Consider the following 18,227-nt stretch of genomic DNA (forward strand, 5'->3'; position numbering starts at 1 on the left):
GCCACTGCTGCGTTGTCTTAGCTGTGTGCTTTGGGTTGTTGTCCGGTTGGAAGGTGAACTTTCGCCCCAGTCTGAGGTTCTGAATGCTTTGGATCAGGTTTTCATCAAGAATTTCTCTGTACTTTGCTCTGTTCATCTTTCCCTCGATCCTAACTAGTTTCCCAGTCCCTGCTGCTGAAAAACATCCCCACAGCATGATGCTTCCACCACCATGCTTCACCTTAGGGATAATGCCAGGTTTACTCCAGACGGGACACTTTCAGGCCAAAGAGTTCATTCTTGGTTTCATCAGATCAGAGAATCTTGTTTCTCATGGTCTGAGAGTCTTTATGTGCTTTTTGGCAAACTCCAAGCGGGCTGTCACGTGCCTTTTACTGAGGAGTGGCTTCCGTGGCCACTCTACCATAAAGGCCTGATTGGTGGAGTGCTGCAGAGATTGTTGTCCTTCTGGAAGGTTCTCCCATCTCCACAGAGGAACTCTGGAGCTCTGTCAGAGTGACCATCGGGTTCTTGGTCACCTCCCTGACCAAGGCCCTTCTCCCCCTATTGCTCAGTTTGGCCGGGCGGCCAGCTCTAGGAAGAGTCTTGGTGGTTCCGAACTTCTTCCATTTAAGAATGATGGAGGCCACTGTGTTCTTGGTGAACTTTGAATGCTACAGACATTTCTTGGTACCCTTCCCCAGATCGGTGCCTTGACACAATCCTGTCTTGGAGCTCTAAGGACAATTCCTTCGACCTCATGACTTGTTTTTTTTGCTCTGACATGCACTGTCAGGTGTGCACCTGAGCTCAATTTCGAGTCTCATAGCAAAGTGTCTGAATACTTATGTAAATAAGGTATTTCTGCTTTTAATTTTTAATAAATTAGCAACATTTTGTCATTACGGGATATTATGTGTAGACAGCAGAGAATAGTTTGTTTTTTAAATGTTTTACATTTTAGAAAAAGGCTGTAATGTAACAAAATGTAGAAAAATTCAAGGGGTCTGAATACTTTCCGAATGCATGGATATGAAAAATAAATGTAAAGGTTTGTGTATCATGGAAACATTGTCTTGAGCTTAAAAACAAACATGCGCTCCCTCCAATCCCCACAGTTTGTGTCTCAGCGCATAACACATCTACCAAGGAAAAGCTAATAACCTTCGAAAATCAGGGGTCAATTCCAATACCTTGTAAAGCATACCGGTAGTCAATCTGTACACTACCTCCAGCTACTCTAGCTGCTACTGCCCATAGATCCCTCGCCTATACCCCTGGAAGGTAAGTGACTATTGATTTCTTACCAAGGTAACTTCACAAGTGTATTTGCTTCCTGGACACGAGTCAGACTAGTGTTTCTGTTTAGTGAGTCAGTCTAGTGTTTCTGTTTAGTGAGTCAGTCTAGTGTTTCTGTTCAGTGAGGCAGAAATGTAAAATGAGGGATAGCATGTGACTAGTAGTGGCTTAGTTACATTCAAATCGAATAGCTTTTTAGCAGACACTTTATCACAAGCGACTTACAGTACAGTGAGTTCATTGTTGTAAGTATACACTCAGTGGCCAGTTTATTAGGTACATCATCCCGTTCACACATTTTTTTTATCACTCTTACAGACAGTGAGTCACGTAACAGTGGCTTGCTATATAAAGCAGGCAGACAGGCATCAAGGCATTCAGTTACTGTTTGATTGAACTTTAGAATGGGCAGATATTTTTTTAATCCCAGCCCCCGTCGCCGCAGAAGGCCTTTTGTCTTTTGGTAGGCCGTTTGGTAGGCCTTTTGTCTTTTGGTAGGCCGTTTGGTAGGCCTTTTGGTAGGCCTTTTGTCTTTTGGTAGGCCTTTTGTCTTTTAGTAGGCCGTTTGGTAGGCCTTTTGTCTTTTGGTAGGCCTTTTGTCTTTTGGTAGGCCTTTTGTCTTTTGGTAGGCCGTTTGGTAGGCCTTTTGTCTTTTGGTAGGCCGTTTGGTAGGCCTTTTGTCTTTTGGTAGGCCGTTTGGTAGGCCTTTTGTCTTTTGGTAGGCCGTTTGGTAGGCCTTTTGGTAGGCCTTTTGTCTTTTGGTAGGCCGTTTGGTAGGCCTTTTGTCTTTTGGTAGGCCTTTTGTCTTTTGGTAGGCCGTTTGGTAGGCCTTTTGTCTTTTGGTAGGCCGTTTGGTAGGCCTTTTGTCTTTTGGTAGGCCGTTTGGTAGGCCTTTTGTCTTTTGGTAGGCCGTTTGGTAGGCCTTTTGTCTTTTGGTAGGCCTTTTGTCTTTTGGTAGGCCGTTTGGTAGGCCTTTTGTCTTTTGGTAGGCCGTTTGGTAGGCCTTTTGTCTTTTGGTAGGCCGTTTGGTAGGCCTTTTGTCTTTTGGTAGGCCGTTTGGTAGGCCTTTTGGTAGGCCTTTTGTCTTTTGGTAGGCCGTTTGGTAGGCCTTTTGTCTTTTGGTAGGCCGTTTGGTAGGCCTTTTGTCTTTTGGTAGGCCTTTTGTCTTTTGGTAGGCCGTTTGGTAGGCCTTTTGGTAGGCCTTTTGTCTTTTGGTAGGCCGTTTGGTAGGCCTTTTGTCTTTTGGTAGGCCGTTTGGTAGGCCTTTTGGTAGGCCTTTTGTCTTTTGGTAGGCCGTTTGGTAGGCCTTTTGTCTTTTGGTAGGCCGTTTGGTAGGCCTTTTGGTAGGCCTTTTGCCTTTTGGTAGTGTAAATAAGAATTTGTTCTTAATTGACTTGCCTAGTTAAATAAAGGTTAAATATATATATTTTTTTAAATAATCACTAGTCTTGTTTGGAACAATATATCACAGCTCTCAACTTAAACTACAACAGGTTCTGCAGCCTGACTCATCTTCCCGTCTCTGCTCTGGGATCGTCTAGTGTTCCTGTAGTCTGGTTCTGCTGTGTCCTGTCTGTGTGTTCTCATCTTTCTGTCTCTGCTCTGGGATCGTCTAGTGTTCCTGTAGTCTGGTTCTGCTGTGTCCTGTCTGTGTGTTCTCATCTTCCTGTCTCTGCTCTGGGATCGTCTAGTGTTCCTGTAGTCTGGTTCTGCTGTGTCCTGTCTGTGTGTTCTCATCTTCCTGTCTCTGCTCTGGGATCGTCTAGTGTTCCTGTAGTCTGGTTCTGCTGTGTCCTGTCTGTGTGTTCTCATCTTCCTGTCTCTGCTCTGGGATCGTCTAGTGTTCCTGTAGTCTGGTTCTGCTGTGTCCTGTCTGTGTGTTCTCATCTTCCTGTCTCTGCTCTGGGATCGTCTAGTGTTCCTGTAGTCTGGTTCTGCTGTGTCCTGTCTGTGTGTTCTCATCTTCCTGTCTCTGCTCTGGGATCGTCTAGTGTTCCTGTAGTCTGGTTCTGCTGTGTCCTGTCTGTGTGTTCTCATCTTCCTGTCTCTGCTCTGGGATCGTCTAGTGTTCCTGTAGTCTGGTTCTGCTGTGTCCTGTCTGTGTGTTCTCATCTTCCTGTCTCTGCTCTGGGATCGTCTAGTGTTCCTGTAGTCTGGTTCTGCTGTGTCCTGTCTATGTGTTCTCATCTTCCTGTCTCTGCTCTGGGATCGTCTAGTGTTCCTGTAGTCTGGTTCTGCTGTGTCCTGTCTGTGTGTTCTCATCCTTCTGTCTCTGCTCTGGGATCGTCTAGTGTTCCTGTAGTCTGGTTCTGCTGTGTCCTGTCTATGTGTTCTCATCTTCCTGTCTCTGCTCTGGGATCGTCTAGTGTTCCTGTAGTCTGGTTCTGCTGTGTCCTGTCTGTGTGTTCTCATCCTTCTGTCTCTGCTCTGGGATCGTCTAGTGTTCCTGTAGTCTGGGTTATGCTGTGTCCTGTCTGTGTGTTCTCATCTTCCTGTCTCTACTCTGGGATCGTCTAGTGTTCCTGTAGTCTGGTTCTGCTGTGTCCTGTCTATGTGTTCTCATCTTCCTGTCTCTGCTCTGGGATCGTCTAGTGTTCCTGTAGTCGGGTTCTGCTGTGTCCTGTCTGTGTGTTTCTCTGGTGTGTGTGTGTGTTCTCTGGTCTGGTTATTCTCAGTGACAGCAGAGGGCATAGATACGGGGATCTGTCAAAGACAGCCAAGCGCAGTGTTAGAGATCAGGGCCAGACCTGACAAGTACCATTTTGAAATATTTAAAATTCTTGTAGTGTTTGATCTAGTCTAACTTGAGTGATCTAGTCCCACCCACTCGTAGCACGCGCTCCAGCAGGTATATTGCACTGGTCATCTCCAAAGCCAACACTTCCTTTGGCCGCCTTTCCTTCCAGTTCTCTGCTGCCAATGACTGGAACGTATGTGCAAAAATCACTGAAGCTGGAGACTCATATCTCCCTCTCTAACATTAAGCACCAGCTTTCAGAGCCCATCAATGCACCTGTACACATCCCATCTGTAAATAGCTCACCCAACTACCTCATCCCCATATTATTACTTACCCTCTTGCTCTTTTGCGCCTCAGTATCTCTACATGCACATCATCATCTGCACATCCATCCCCACAGTGTTAATGCTAAATTGTAATTATTTTCGCCTCTATGGCTAATTTATTGCCTACCTCCCTACTCTTCTACATAGATTTTTCTATTTTTTCTATTTATTTATTTTTCTTATTGACTGTACGTTTTTTTACGTCGGTTCTTGTTGTTTTTGTCGCACTGCTTTGCTTTATCTTGGCCAAGTCGCAGTTGTAAATGAGAACTTGTTCTCAACTAGCCTACCTGGTTAAATAAAGGTGGGGAAAAAAATAGTCTAACCGGAGTGATCTAGTCTAACTGGAGTGATCTAGTCTAACCGGAGTGATCTAGTCTAACCGGAGTGATCTAGTCTAACCGGAGTGATCTAGTCTAATTGGAGTGATATAATCTAACCGGAGTGACCTAGTCTAACCGGAGTGACCTAGTCTAACCGGAGTGACCTAGTTTAACCGGAGTGATTTAGTCTAACCGGAGTGATCTAGTCTAACCGAAGTGATCTAGTCTATCCGGAGTGATCTAGTCTAATTGGAGTGATCTAGTCTAATTGGAGTGATCTAGTCTAACCGGAGTGACCTAGTCTAACCGGAGTGATCTAGTCTAACTGGAGTGATCTAGTCTAACCGGAGTGATCTAGTCTAATTGGAGTGATATAATCTAACCGGAGTGACCTAGTCTAACCGGAGTGACCTAGTCTAACCGGAGTGATCCAGTCTAACCGGAGTGATCTAGTCTAACCGAAGTGATCTAGTCTATCCAGAGTGATCTAGTCTAATTGGAGTGACCTAGTCTAACCGGAGTGATCTAGTCTAATTGGAGTGATCTAGTCTAACCGGAGTGATCTAGTCTAACCGGAGTGACCTAGTCTAACCGGAGTGACCTAGTCTAACCGGAGTGATCTACTCTAACCGGAGTGATCTAGTCTAACCGGAGTGATCTAGTCTAACCGGAGTGATCTAGTCTAACCGGAGTGATCTAGTCTAACCGGAGTGATCTAGTCTAATTGGAGTTATCTAGTCTAACCGGAGTGATCTAGTCTAACCGGAGTGATCTAGTCTAATTGGAGTTATCTAGTCTAACCGGAGTGATCTAGTCTAACCGGAGTGATCTAGTCTATTTGGAGTGATCTAGTCTAACCGGAGTGATCTAGTCTAACAGCAGTGATCTAGTCTAACCGGAGTGATCTAGTCTAACCGGAGTGATCTAGTCTAACCGGAGTGATCTAGTCTAATTGGAGTGATCTAGTCTAACCGGAGTGATCTAGTCTAATTAGAGTGCCAGCTGCCAGGTGCGTGAGAGGTTTTTGCACTTTTGCAACTACTCTATTGTTCTCATTGGTGCCAGTCAAGCCCAGATATTTCACTATTTGAAATGACAAAAAAAAAAGATTTCAAAAAGGTTATTTGAACCCAGGTCTGAGAGGAAGCCCCGCACAGCGTCAGTGTCAGGGCAGAGGGCCTTTGTAGAGAGAGGGGGCCCTGAGGTCAGGACTGAGGCCCCTGATCTAGAGAGAGCCCTATGTCTCTGTGTCTCAAATTACACCCTATTCCCTATGTAGTGCACTACTTTTTTACCAGGACTCATAGGGCTCTGATCAAAAGTAGTGTGCTATATAGGGGATAGGGTTCCATTTGGGATGTTAGGACTCCCTGTCATGTCTGAGGCCTGGACAGTGATGAAGTGACACCAACATGGATGTGTTGGCAGGTCGGCATGCTGAGCTAAAGGACAGACCTCCTTTTCATCTCCTTTTGTTCTCCCCTCACTCGCTCTCCTCTCTCCCTCCCTCTGTCCTTCTCCCATCCTCCTTCCCTCCCTCTGCCTCCCTCCCTCCTCTCCTCTCTCTCCCATCCTCCTTCCCTCCCTCTGCCTCCCTCCCTCCCTCCTCTCTCCTCTCCTTTCCCCCACTCTGTGGTCTATTAATGGCCTGCTGATTATTTGGGGGGACTAAGCTAAGTGCCCACAGACAAGTACCAGGTCAAAACCACTTTGTCTGTGTGACTGTTAGCTCCCAACCCGTCCCCATATTACCGTATAGCACAGGACTCAGTTGATCTCGTTCTGATGTTAAAGAGGTGGAAAAAAAACAGGGTTATTTTGGGCGGATTCCCTGCTGCAGTTGTAATGTGAAACGGCTTATGATGTGGAGCTAGCTGGTGGACGCACACACGCACGCACGCACGCACGCACGCACACACGCACACACACACACACACGCACAGCCCCACCCCAAATAAAGCCCTTCCAGGCCTTTAGGACATTCTCAGCAGCGCGTGCCTGTCGGGCTTATTGTCTCAATGCCTCTGTGCTCCAGTCTCTCTGTCTCTCTCTCTCTCTCTCTCTCTCTCTCACTCCCCCATCTTTCCCACTCTCTCTATTTCTCCTCGTTCCCTCTCTCGTTCCCTCTCTACCTTATTCCTATTCATATTGTTCTCCTTCTGATAGAAAGGGGGTTTTGGTGGAGAGACATTGAGTTGCAACCTTATCTAACACGATTAGAAACTTTATCCATCAAGGTTTTGAGGCATGTTAGAACATGGAATCTTTAATGCGAAGGGCCCTCTGTAATGGAAGTCCACGGAAACACAATGACAGAATGCCAAACAAAGAGAACGTTACCATCCCTCAAATCCTTCTTCTGTTCTTTCGTTTTTCTCTCAAAGCGTATTGGAGGAGAGGATCCAAGGTCCCTTCCTCTGACTTACGACCTACAATGAGCTTTGAGAGGAATTGAGGAAACAAGGACGGCCGAATGCAAGGATTTGATAGCTGGAAACATTTTCAGACACAGACGATATATTAACAACGTGGGACAAAAGTAATGCTGTCTCCTTGTCTATATAAATATTCAGAGTCTCAATTACAATGATCTAAAATCCTCACCCCTCCTTTCATTTTAGATAGACGTTCATCCTCATCTTCCCTGTCCTGACGTTCATCCTGCCCTGACGTTCATCCTGCCCTGACGTTCATCCTGCCCTGACGTTCATCCTGTCCTGACGTTCATCCTGTCCTGACGTTCATCCTGCCCTGACGTTCATCCTGCCCTGACGTTCATCCTGTCCTGACGTTCATCCTGTCCTGACGTTCATCCTGCCCTGACGTTAATCCTGTCCTGACGTTCATCCTGCCCTGACGTTCATCCTGTCCTGACGTTCATCCTGCCCTGACGTTCATCCTGCCCTGACGTTCATCCTGCCCTGACGTTCATCCTGTCCTGACGTTCATCCTGTCCTGACGTTCATCCTGTCCTGACGTTCATCCTCATCCTCCCTGTCCTGACATTTATCCTGCCCTGACGTTCATCCTGCCCTGACGTTCATCCTGCCCTGACGTTCATCCTGCCCTGACGTTCATCCTGTCCTGACGTTCATCCTGCCCTGACGTTCATCCTGTCCTGACGTTCATCCTCATCCTCCCTGTCCTGACATTTATCCTGCCCTGACGTTCATCCTGTCCTGACGTTCATCCTGTCCTGACGTTGATCCTGCCCTGACGTTCATCCTGTCCTGACGTTGATCCTCATCCTCCCTGTCCTGACGTTCATCCTGCCCTGACGTTCATCCTGTCCTGATGTTCATCCTGCCCTGACGTTCATCCTGTCCTGACGTTCATCCTGCCCTGAAGTTCATCCTGTCCTGACGTTCATCCTGTCCTGACGTTCATCCTGCCCTGACGTTCATCCTGCCCTGACGTTCATCCTGCCCTGACGTTCATCCTGTCCTGATGTTCATCCTGCCCTGACGTTCATCCTGTCCTGACGTTCATCCTCATCCTCCCTGTCCTGACGTTTATCCTATCCTGATGTTCATCCTCATCCTCCCTGCCCTGACGTTTATCCTGTCTTGACGTTCATCCTCAACCTCCCTGACCTGACGTTCATCCTCATCCTCCCTGCCCTGACGTTCATCCTCATCCTCCCTGCCCTGACGTTCATCCTCATCCTCCCTGCCCTGACGTTTATCCTATCCTGACGTTGATCCTCATCCTCCCTGTCCTGACGTTCATCCTGTCCTGATGTTCATCCTGTCCTGATGTTTATCCTCATCCTCCCTGCCCTGACATTCATCCTCATCCTCCCTGTCCTGACGTTCATCCTGTCTTGACGTTCATCCTGTCCTGACGCTCATCCTCATCCTCCCTGTCCTGACGTTCATCCTGCCCTCACGTTCATCCTGCCCTCACGTTCATCCTGCCCTGATGTTTATCCTGTCCTGACGTTTATCCTCATCCTCCCTGTCCTGAAATTCATCCTGCCCTGACGTTCATCCTGTCCTGACGTTCATCCTCATCGTCCCTGCCCTGACGTTCATCCTGCCCTGACTTTCATCCTGTCCTGACGTTCATGCTCATCGTCCCTGCCCTGACGTTCATCCTGTCCTGACGTCGATCCTCATCCTCCCTGCCCTGGCAGCTATGTAGTATGGATGACTAGGGTAAACTTCAGAACCATGCAGTCCTTCCTTCTGACATCTAGGGACAGAAATAACAAAGGCCAGCATATCAGGGCACTTCTCCAGGAGTGTTGGGTGGTGATATCAGTGGCTGGTGGAATTTGTTTGGGAAGCCCCATGCTCTGGCTCTGTCTCATGTCTAAAGTATGTGTCCCCCCCCCCGTCCCCCGCACTATGTCCTGCTACTTCCCCCACCTCTAGAGTCTACACTGTCTATGCTGGGCCATGCTGAGTTGGGCTGGGGAGGGGCAGGGGAGGGGCTGGGCCATGCTGAGTTGGGCTGGGGGAGGGGCTGGGCCATGCTGAGTTGGGCCGGGGATGGGCTGGGCCATGCTGAGTTGGGGCAGGGGAAGGGCTGGGGGAGGGGCTGGAGGAGGGGCTGGGCCATGCTGAGTTGGGCTGGGGATGGGCTGGGGGAGGGGCTGGGCCATGCTGAGTTGGGCTGGGGAAGGGCTGGGGATGGGCAGGGACTGGGAAAGGGCCGGGAGAGGGTTGGGGGAGGGGCTGGGGAGGGACTAGGAAAGGGCTGAGCTGGGGGGCTGTGGAGGGAATTGGGTAGTGAAGCCTAGGCCTGGCTAGGCAGGGGAGGGCTGTCCTGGGCTGGGCTAAACAGGGGATGGTTGTCCTGAGCTGGGCTGAGTAGGGGAGGGCTGTCCTGGGCTGGGCTGAACAGGGGAGGGCTGTCCTGGGCTGGGCTGAACAGGGGAGGGCTGTCCTGAGCTGGGCTGAGCAGGGGAGGGCTGTCCTGGGCTGGGCTGAGCAGGGGAGGGCTGTCTTGGGCTGGGCTGAACAGGGGAGGGCTGTCCTTTGGTTGCTTTATTTACTGTTCTGTTTTGACAGCCCAGAGCCTTTCAATATGACAAACAACATGAGTGGATGTAGTTCTAACTCATAGAACAGACATATGGACGGAGAGACATGAAAGAAGGCGGGAGGGAGGGCAAGAGAGAGAAAGAGAGATAACGAGAGAGAGAGAGAGAGAGAGTGAGAGAGAGAGAGAGAGAGAGGTGACATCGTTACGAAGTCATTTCAACACTCCAAGCCCAGTTTTGCCCGTTGGGTTTAGAGGCAACATTGGAATGAATCAGAGAACAGCTCTGGAATGAGTAGTAGGCGGGTGTCTGACTGAATAATATTGTTCAGGACTGTTATGTGGCAATATTTCCTACATAGCAGACAAAATATTGCTAGCTGTGCTTACGTCATTAGGAATGAGCAGTTCCTGAGATGTGGTCTGGGAATTGGACTCCATTCCTGCTGGGAGAAAAGAGAGGTAAACTAAACCCTTGGGGAATCACACAGCAAAACATTATGCATTTCACAGTAAAACCCAAATTGTAACATGAGCAGTCACACAGTAAACCCCCAATTATAACATGAGCAGTCACACAGTAAACCCCCAATTATAACATGAGCAGTCACACAGTAAACCCCCAATTATAACATGAGCAGTCACACAGTAAACCCCCAATTATAACATGAGCAGTCACACAGTAAACCCCCAATTATAACATGAGCAGTCACACAGTAAACCCCCAATTATAACATGAGCAGTCACACAGTAAAACCCCCCCCACATAATTATAACATCTCACAAACGCTATACGCTTCATGTCCTGGTGATCTTTCTGCTGTTGGACACCAGCACCTCTCTGAAGGACACCACATCACCTCTCTGAAGGACACCACATCACCTCTCTGAAGGACACCATCACCTCTCTGAAGGACACCATCACCTCTCTGAAGGACACCATCGCCTCTCTGAAGGACACCATCGCCTCTCTGAAGGACACCACATCACCTCTCTGAAGGACACCATCACCTCTCTGAAGGACACCATCACCTCTCTGAAGGACACCACATCATCTCTCTGAAGGACACCATCGCCTCTCTGAAGGACACCACATCACCTCTCTGAAGGACACCATCACCTCTCTGAAGGACACCATCACCTCTCTGAAGGACACCATCACCTCTCTGAAGGACACCATCACCTCTCTGAAGGACACCATCACCTCTCTGAAGGACACCATCACCTCTATGAAGGACACCACATCACCTCTCTGAAGGACACCATCACCTCTCTGAAGGAATCCATCACCTCTCTGAAGGACACCATCACCTCTCTGAAGGACACCATCACCTCTCTGAAGGACACCATCACCTCTCTGAAGGACACCATCACCTCTCTGAAGGATACCATCACCTCTCTGAAGGACACCATCACCTCTCTGAAGGACACCATCACCTCTCTGAAGGACACCATCACCTCTCTGAAGGACACCATCACCTCTCTGAAGGATACCATCACCTCTCTGAAGGACACCATCACCTCTCTGAAGGACACCATCACCTCTCTGAAGGACACCATAACCTCTCTGAAGGACACCATCACCTCTCTGAAGGACACAACATCACCTCTCTGAAGGACACCATCACCTCTCTGAAGGATACCATCACCTCTCTGAAGGACACCATCACCTCTCTGAAGGACATCATCACCTCTCTGAAGGAATCCATCACCTCTCTGAAGGACACCATCACCTCTCTGAAGGACACCATCACCTCTCTGAAGGACACCATCACCTCTCTGAAGGACACCATCACCTCTCTGAAGGACACCATCACTTCTCTGAAGGACACCACATCACCTCTCTGAAGGACACCATCACCTCTCTGAAGGACACCATCACCTCTCTGAAGGACACCATCACCTCTCTGAAGGACACCATCACCTCTCTGAAGGACACAACATCACCTCTCTGAAGGACACCATCACCTCTCTGAAGGATACCATCACCTCTCTGAAGGACACCATCACCTCTCTGAAGGAATCCATCACCTCTCTGAAGGACACCATCACCTCTCTGAAGGACACCATCACCTCTCTGAAGGACACCATCACCTCTCTGAAGGACACCATCACCTCTCTGAAGGACACCATCACCTGACGTTCATCCTACTGTCCTCTCTCTACTCTCCTGTCTCTACTCTCCAGTCTCTACTCTCCTGTCTCTACTCTCCTGTCTCAACTCCCCTGTCTTTACTCTCCTGTCTCTACTCTACAGTCTCTCCTGTCTCTACTCTCCTGTCTCTACTCTACCGTCTCTCCTGTCTCTACTCTCCTGTCTCTACTCTCCTGTCTCTACTCTACCGTCTCTACTCTACTGTCTCTCCTGTCTTTACTCTCCTGTCTCTACTCTCCTGTCTCTACTCTACCGTCTCTACTCTACCGTCTCTACTCTACCGTCTCTCCTGTCTCTACTCTCCTGTCTCTACTCTCCTGTCTCTACTCTCCTGTCTCTACTCTACCGTCTCTCTTGTCTCTACTCTCCTGTCTCTACTCTCCTGTCTTTACTCTCCTGTCTTTACTATCCTGTCTCTACTCTCCTGTCTCTACTCTCCTGTCTCTACTCTCCTGTCTCTACTCTCCTGTCTTTACTCTCCTGTCTTTACTCTACCGTCTCTCTTGTCTCTACTCTCCTGTCTCTACTCTCCTGTCTTTACTCTCCTGTCTCTACTCTCCTGTCTTTACTCTCCTGTCTCTACTCTCCTGTCTCTACTCTCCTGTCTCTACTCTCCTGTCTCTACTCTACCGTCTCTCCTGTCTCTACTCTCCTGTCTTTACTCTCCTGTCTTTACTCTCCTGTCTTTACTCTCCTGTCTCTACTCTCCCGGCTCTACTCTCCTGTCTCTACTCTACCGTCTCTCCTGTCTTTACTCTCCTGTCTCTACTCTACCGTCTCTCAGGTCTCTACTCTCCTGTCTCTACTCTCCTGTCTCTACTCTCCTGTCTCTACTCTACTGTCTCTACTCTACTGTCTCTACTGTCTCTACTCTCCTGTCTTTACTCTCCTTTCTCTCCTCTCCTCTTTCTTTCTCTCCCACTTCCTCTCCATCTCCATCTTCATCCTCTCCTCTTTCTTTTCTCTCTTCTCTGTATCTCTCCATCTCCCTCTGCCTCCTCTCCTCTTTCTTCTCTCTCTCCTCTGTATCTCTCCATCTCCCTCTGCCTCCTCTCCTCTTCTTTCTCTTCTCTGTATCTCTCCATCTCCCTCTGCCTCCTCTCCTCTTCTCTCCTCTTCTCTGTATCTCTCCATCTCCCTCTTCCTCCTCTCCTCTTCTATTTCTCCTCTGTATCTCTCCATCTCCCTCTGCCTCCTCTCCTCTTCTCTCTCTCCTCTGTATCTCTACATCTCCCCTCCTTTTCTCTCATCACGTCTCCTCTCATGATTATTTCCTCTGCATCTCTCCTCTCCTCTCTCCTTTTCTCTCTAACCCTGCTTTATCAGCAGACAGAATAAGCTATCATTGTGTTCCTATTATGCATTTGAAAGCTTGTGAAGAATTGCAATAATGCATTTAAAGCACGTAAATAAACCCCATTATGAATTTAAAGTCTGAGCCAGCAGACTACACAACAAGCTACTGTTTAGCCTTCTGTTGAGTCAGCAGACTACACAACAAGCTACTGGTTTAGCCTTCTGTTGAGTCAGCAGACTACACAACAAGCTACTGGTTTAGCCTTCTGTTGAGTCAGCAGACTACACAACAAGCTACTGGTTTAGCCTTCTGTTGAGTCAGCAGACTACACAACAAGCTACTGGTTTAGCCTTCTGTTGAGTCAGCAGACTACACAACAAGCTACTGTTTAGCCTTCTGTTGAGTCAGCAGACTACACAACAAGCTTCTGTTTAGCCTTCTGTTGAGTCAGCAGACTACACAACAAGCTACTGGTTTATCCTTCTGTTGAGTTAGCAGACTACACAACAAGCTACTGTTTAGCCTTCTGTTGAGTTAGCAGACTACACAACAAGCTACTGTTTAGCCTTCTGTTGAGTCAGCAGACTACACAACAAGCTACTGTTTAGCCTTCTGTTGAGTCAGCAGACTACACAACAAGCTACTGTTTAGCCTTCTGTTGAGTCAGCAAACTACACAACAAGCTTCTGTTTAGCCTTCTGTTGAGTCAGCAGACTACACAACAAGCTACTGGTTTATCCTTCTGTTGAGCAAGCAGACTACACAACAAGCTACTGTTTAGCCTTCTGTTGAGTTAGCAGACTACACAACAAGCTACTGTTTAGCCTTCTGTTGAGTCAGCAGACTACACAACAAGCTACTGTTTAGCCTTCTGTTGAGTCAGCAGACTACACAACAAGCTACTGTTTAGCCTTCTGTTGAGTCAGCAGACTACACAACAAGCTACTGTTTAGCATTCTGTTGAGAAAGCAGACTACACAACAAGCTACTGGTTTAGCCTTCTGTTGAGACAGCAGACTACACAACAAGCTACTGTTTAGCCTTCTGTTGAGCCAGCAGACTACACAACAAGCTACTGGTTTAGCCTTCTGTTGAGTCAGCAGACTACACAACAAGCTACTGGTTTAGCCTTCTGTTGAGCCAGCAGACTACACAACAAGCTACTGGTTTAGCCTTCTGTTGAGTCAGCAGACTACACAACAAGCTACTGGTTTAGCCTTCTGTTGAGCCAGCAGACTACACAACAAGCTACTGGTTTAGCCTTCTGTTGAGTTAGCAGACTACACAACAAGCTACTGGTTTAGCCTTCTGTTGAGTTAGCAGACTACACAACAAGCTACTGGTTTAGCCTTCTGTTGAGTTAGCAGACTACACAACAAGCTACTGGTTTAGCCTTCTGTTGAGTTAGCAGACTACACAACAAGCTACTGTAGCCTTCTGTTGAGACAGCAGATTACATATCTATTCATTTCAATAGATCTTTGTTGTGCCTCCACAGTGCTGACTGACTGATTCATACGCTCATGAATCATCAGTACATTTGTATATTATGATGAGGCATGTCTGAATGGAGATCATCTGACGAAGAGCAGGGATAGCTCCCCATACGTACCAGGCATGACAGAGTTGGCTTGCTGCTGGCTCATCTGGGCGGCCAGGCCTTGCTGCTGGCTCATCTGGGCGGCCAGGCCTTGCTGTTGCATCGACAACTGGTGAAGCTTGGCCAACTGACTCACAGACAGGAGGGAGACAGACAGGCGGGGGGGGGCGGGCGGAGAGAGAGACAAGAGGACAGATGGGGTAGGTTTTACAGTCAGACAAACAGACAGACAGACAGACAGACAGACAGACAGACAGACAGACAGACAGACAGACAGACAGACAGACAGACAGACGGGCAAAGCGAGAGACAGAGTGACACAGAGACAGATGGTTTGGGTAAAAACGGAAGAAATAACACACAGCAGTCATGAATACGATACAGAATTAACCTTGACTAGGAAACCCTTTTAGAGTTAATTTCCTAATTTCAGCATATTTCACAGCGTGATTGCTGTCCCATACCTCTGAATGTGGAATGCCATATTGGTTCTGCACAGCGTACATCTGAAAGGAGGAAGAACAAAAAATGTTTCAGTAAAAAATAAAATCAACTTCCACTGTCGCCATTATGGTTTTCTTCGCCAGATGTAGTGCCATTGAGTTTAAAACAAAATAGAAGCTATTTTTTTCAAGAGGGGAGACGTTGGTAGCCTCTCAGAGAGGTTCAGAAATAACACACAATCCAACTATCAGCATCAACGACAACGCTTCAATGACACGCTGCTGAGGGAGAGAGAGAGAGAACGTGTGTGTGTGTGTGTGTGTGTGTGTGTGTGTGTGTGTGTGTGTGTGTGTGTGTGTGTGTGTGTGTGTGTGTGTGTGTGTGTGTGTGTGTGTGTGTGTGTGTGTGTGTGTGTGTGTGTGTGTGTGTGTGTGTGTGTGTGTGTGTGTGTGTGTGTGTGTGTGTGTGTGTGTGTGTGTGTGTGTGTCCGCGTGTCTGCGTTCGTTGTTTTCAACCAGCCTCCTTATATAAAGACTTATATCAGGATTTGAACCACTTTTGCGGCAGAAACCCTAGCAGGTCTAACTGTCGAGATTACACCCAATGCAGGAACGTAGTGTTGATGCAGCGGTCTGCTGTTCACGCTAATAGGAGGAAGTGGTTTTATGTACCAGGAAGTAAGGATGGTCATGGCATTATATGGTCATGACACGATTATGACCTGTCATTATTTGCTCATAACACCTCATGACACCATTATAACCTGTCATTATTTGCTCATAACACCTCATGACACCATTATAACCTGTCATTATTTGCTCCTAACACCTCATGACACCATTATAATCTGTCATTATTTGCTCATAACACCTTATGACACCATTATAATCTGTCATTATTTGCTCATAACACCTTATGACACCATTATAACCTGTCATTATTTGCTCCTAACACCTCATGACACCATTATAATCTGTCATTATTTGCTCATAACACCTTATGACACCATTATAACCTGTCATTATATGGCGATGACACGATTATAACCTGTCATTAGAGAAATACACTTAATGACACTGTCACAGAAGCATTATGACCACACTGTGTCACTTTACTTGGACTAAGAAAAATTACACTTAATGACACTGTGAAGGAACACTGACCCAGAACATAGAAATACCATAGTAACAGCCCTATCTATCAGGTTCCTTCTGGTTGCTCAGAACACAGAACACAGAACACAGAACACAGAGCACAGAACACAGAACATAGAAATACCATAGTAACAGCCCTATCTATCAGGTTCCTTCTGGTTGCTCAGAACACAGAACACAGAACACAGAGCACAGAACACGGAACATAGAAATACCGTAGTAACAGCCCTATCTATCAGGTTCCTTCTGGTTGCTCAGAACACAGAACACAGAAATACCATAGTAACAGCCCTATCTATCAGGTTCCTTCTGGTTGATCAGAACACAGAACACAGAACACAGAGCACAGAACATAGAAATACCGTAGTAACAGCCCTATCTATCAGGTTCCTTCTGGTTGCTCAGAACACAGAACACAGAACACAGAACACAGAACATAGAAATACCATAGTAAGAGCCCTATCTATCAGGTTCCTTCTGGTTGCTCAGAACACAGAACACAGAACACAGAACACAGAGCACAGAACACAGAACATAGAAATACCATAGTAACAGCCCTATCTATCAGGTTCCTTCTGGTTGCTCAGAACACAGAACACAGAACACAGAACATAGAAATACCATAGTAACAGCCCTATCTATCAGGTTCCTTCTGGTTGCTCAGAACACAGAACACAGAGCACAGAACACAGAACATAGAAATACCGTAGTAACAGCCCTATCTATCAGGTTCCTTCTGGTTGCTCAGAACACAGAACACAGAACACAGAGCACAGAACATAGAAATACCGTAGTAACAGCCCTATCTATCAGGTTCCTTCTGGTTGCTCAGAACACAGAACACAGAACATAGAAATACCGTAGTAACAGCCCTATCTATCAGGTTCCATCCGGTTGCTCAGAACACAGAACACAGAACACAGAACCACCTAACAGGTCTGACTGTCGAGATTACACCCAATGCAGGAACGTAGTGTTGACCATAACCACTTAACACTGTTATCCCAACCTTCCCTCTCTCCCCTACCATAACAACTTAACACTGTTATCCCAACCTTCCCTCTCTCCCCTACCATAACCACTTAACACTGTTATCCCAACCTTCCCTCTCTCCCCTACCATAACCACTTAACACTGTTATCCCAACCTTCCCTCTCTCCCCTACCATAACCACTTAACACTGTTTTCCCAACCTTCCCTCTCTCCCCTACCATAACCACTTAACACTGTTATCCCAACCTTCCCTCTCTCCCCTACCATAACCACTTAACACTGTTATCCCAACCTTCCCTCTCTCCCCTACCATAACCACTTAACACTGTTATCCCAACCTTCCCCCTCTCCTCTCCCCTACCATAACCACTTAACACTGTTATCCCAACCTTCCCCCTCTCCTCTCCCCTACCATAACCACTTAACACTGTTATCCCAACCTTCCCCCTCTCCCCTACCATAACCACTTAACACTGTTATCCCAACCTTCCCTCTCTCCCCTACCATAACCACTTATAACACTGTTACCCCAACCTTCCCTCTCTCCCCTACCATAACCACTTAACACTGTTACCCCAACTTTCCCCCTCTCCTCTCCTCTCCCCTACCATAACCACTTAACACTGTTATCCCAACCTTCCCCCTCTCCCCTACCATAACCACTTAACACTGTTATCCCAACCTTCCCCCTCTCCTCTCCCCTACCATAACCACTTAACACTGTTATCCCAACCTTCCCCCTCTCCTCTCCCCTACCATAACCACTTAACACTGTTATCCCAACCTTCCCCCTCTCCCCTACCGTAACCACCTAACACTGTTACCCCAACCTTCCCCCTCTCCCCTACCATAACCACTTATAACACTGTTACCCCAACCTTCCCCCTCTCCCCTACCATAACCACTTAACACTGTTACCCCAACTTTCCCC

At 47.6% G+C, this 18,227-nt stretch overlaps 1 protein-coding gene across 9 annotated transcripts in view; it reads right to left on the bottom strand.

The window, feature by feature from the left end:
• Window positions 1-18,227, bottom strand: part of LOC110494824 (poly(rC)-binding protein 2) — a 141,734-nt gene that overhangs the window by 5,527 nt on the left and 117,980 nt on the right. For 5 of the 9 annotated variants that reach the window (XM_036950944.2, XM_090206497.1, XM_090206495.1 and 2 more), the window contains 3 exons: window positions 15,170-15,211; window positions 14,718-14,832; window positions 10,044-10,096 (listed from right to left, as the gene is read on the bottom strand). In XM_036950944.2, the coding sequence (XP_036806839.2) occupies window positions 10,044-10,096; window positions 14,718-14,832; window positions 15,170-15,211 (210 nt within the window). Of the gene's footprint in view, window positions 1-10,043; window positions 10,100-14,717; window positions 14,833-15,169; window positions 15,212-18,227 lie in introns of all 9 variants that reach the window. The other 4 variants (XM_036950942.2, XM_036950946.2, XM_090206494.1 and 1 more) reach the window with 1 other exon arrangement.

This window comes from Oncorhynchus mykiss, chromosome 17 (genome assembly GCF_057628025.1).
Source record: "Oncorhynchus mykiss isolate SJ-2025 chromosome 17, ASM5762802v1, whole genome shotgun sequence".
In the NCBI taxonomy this organism is placed as follows: domain Eukaryota; kingdom Metazoa; phylum Chordata; class Actinopteri; order Salmoniformes; family Salmonidae; genus Oncorhynchus; species Oncorhynchus mykiss.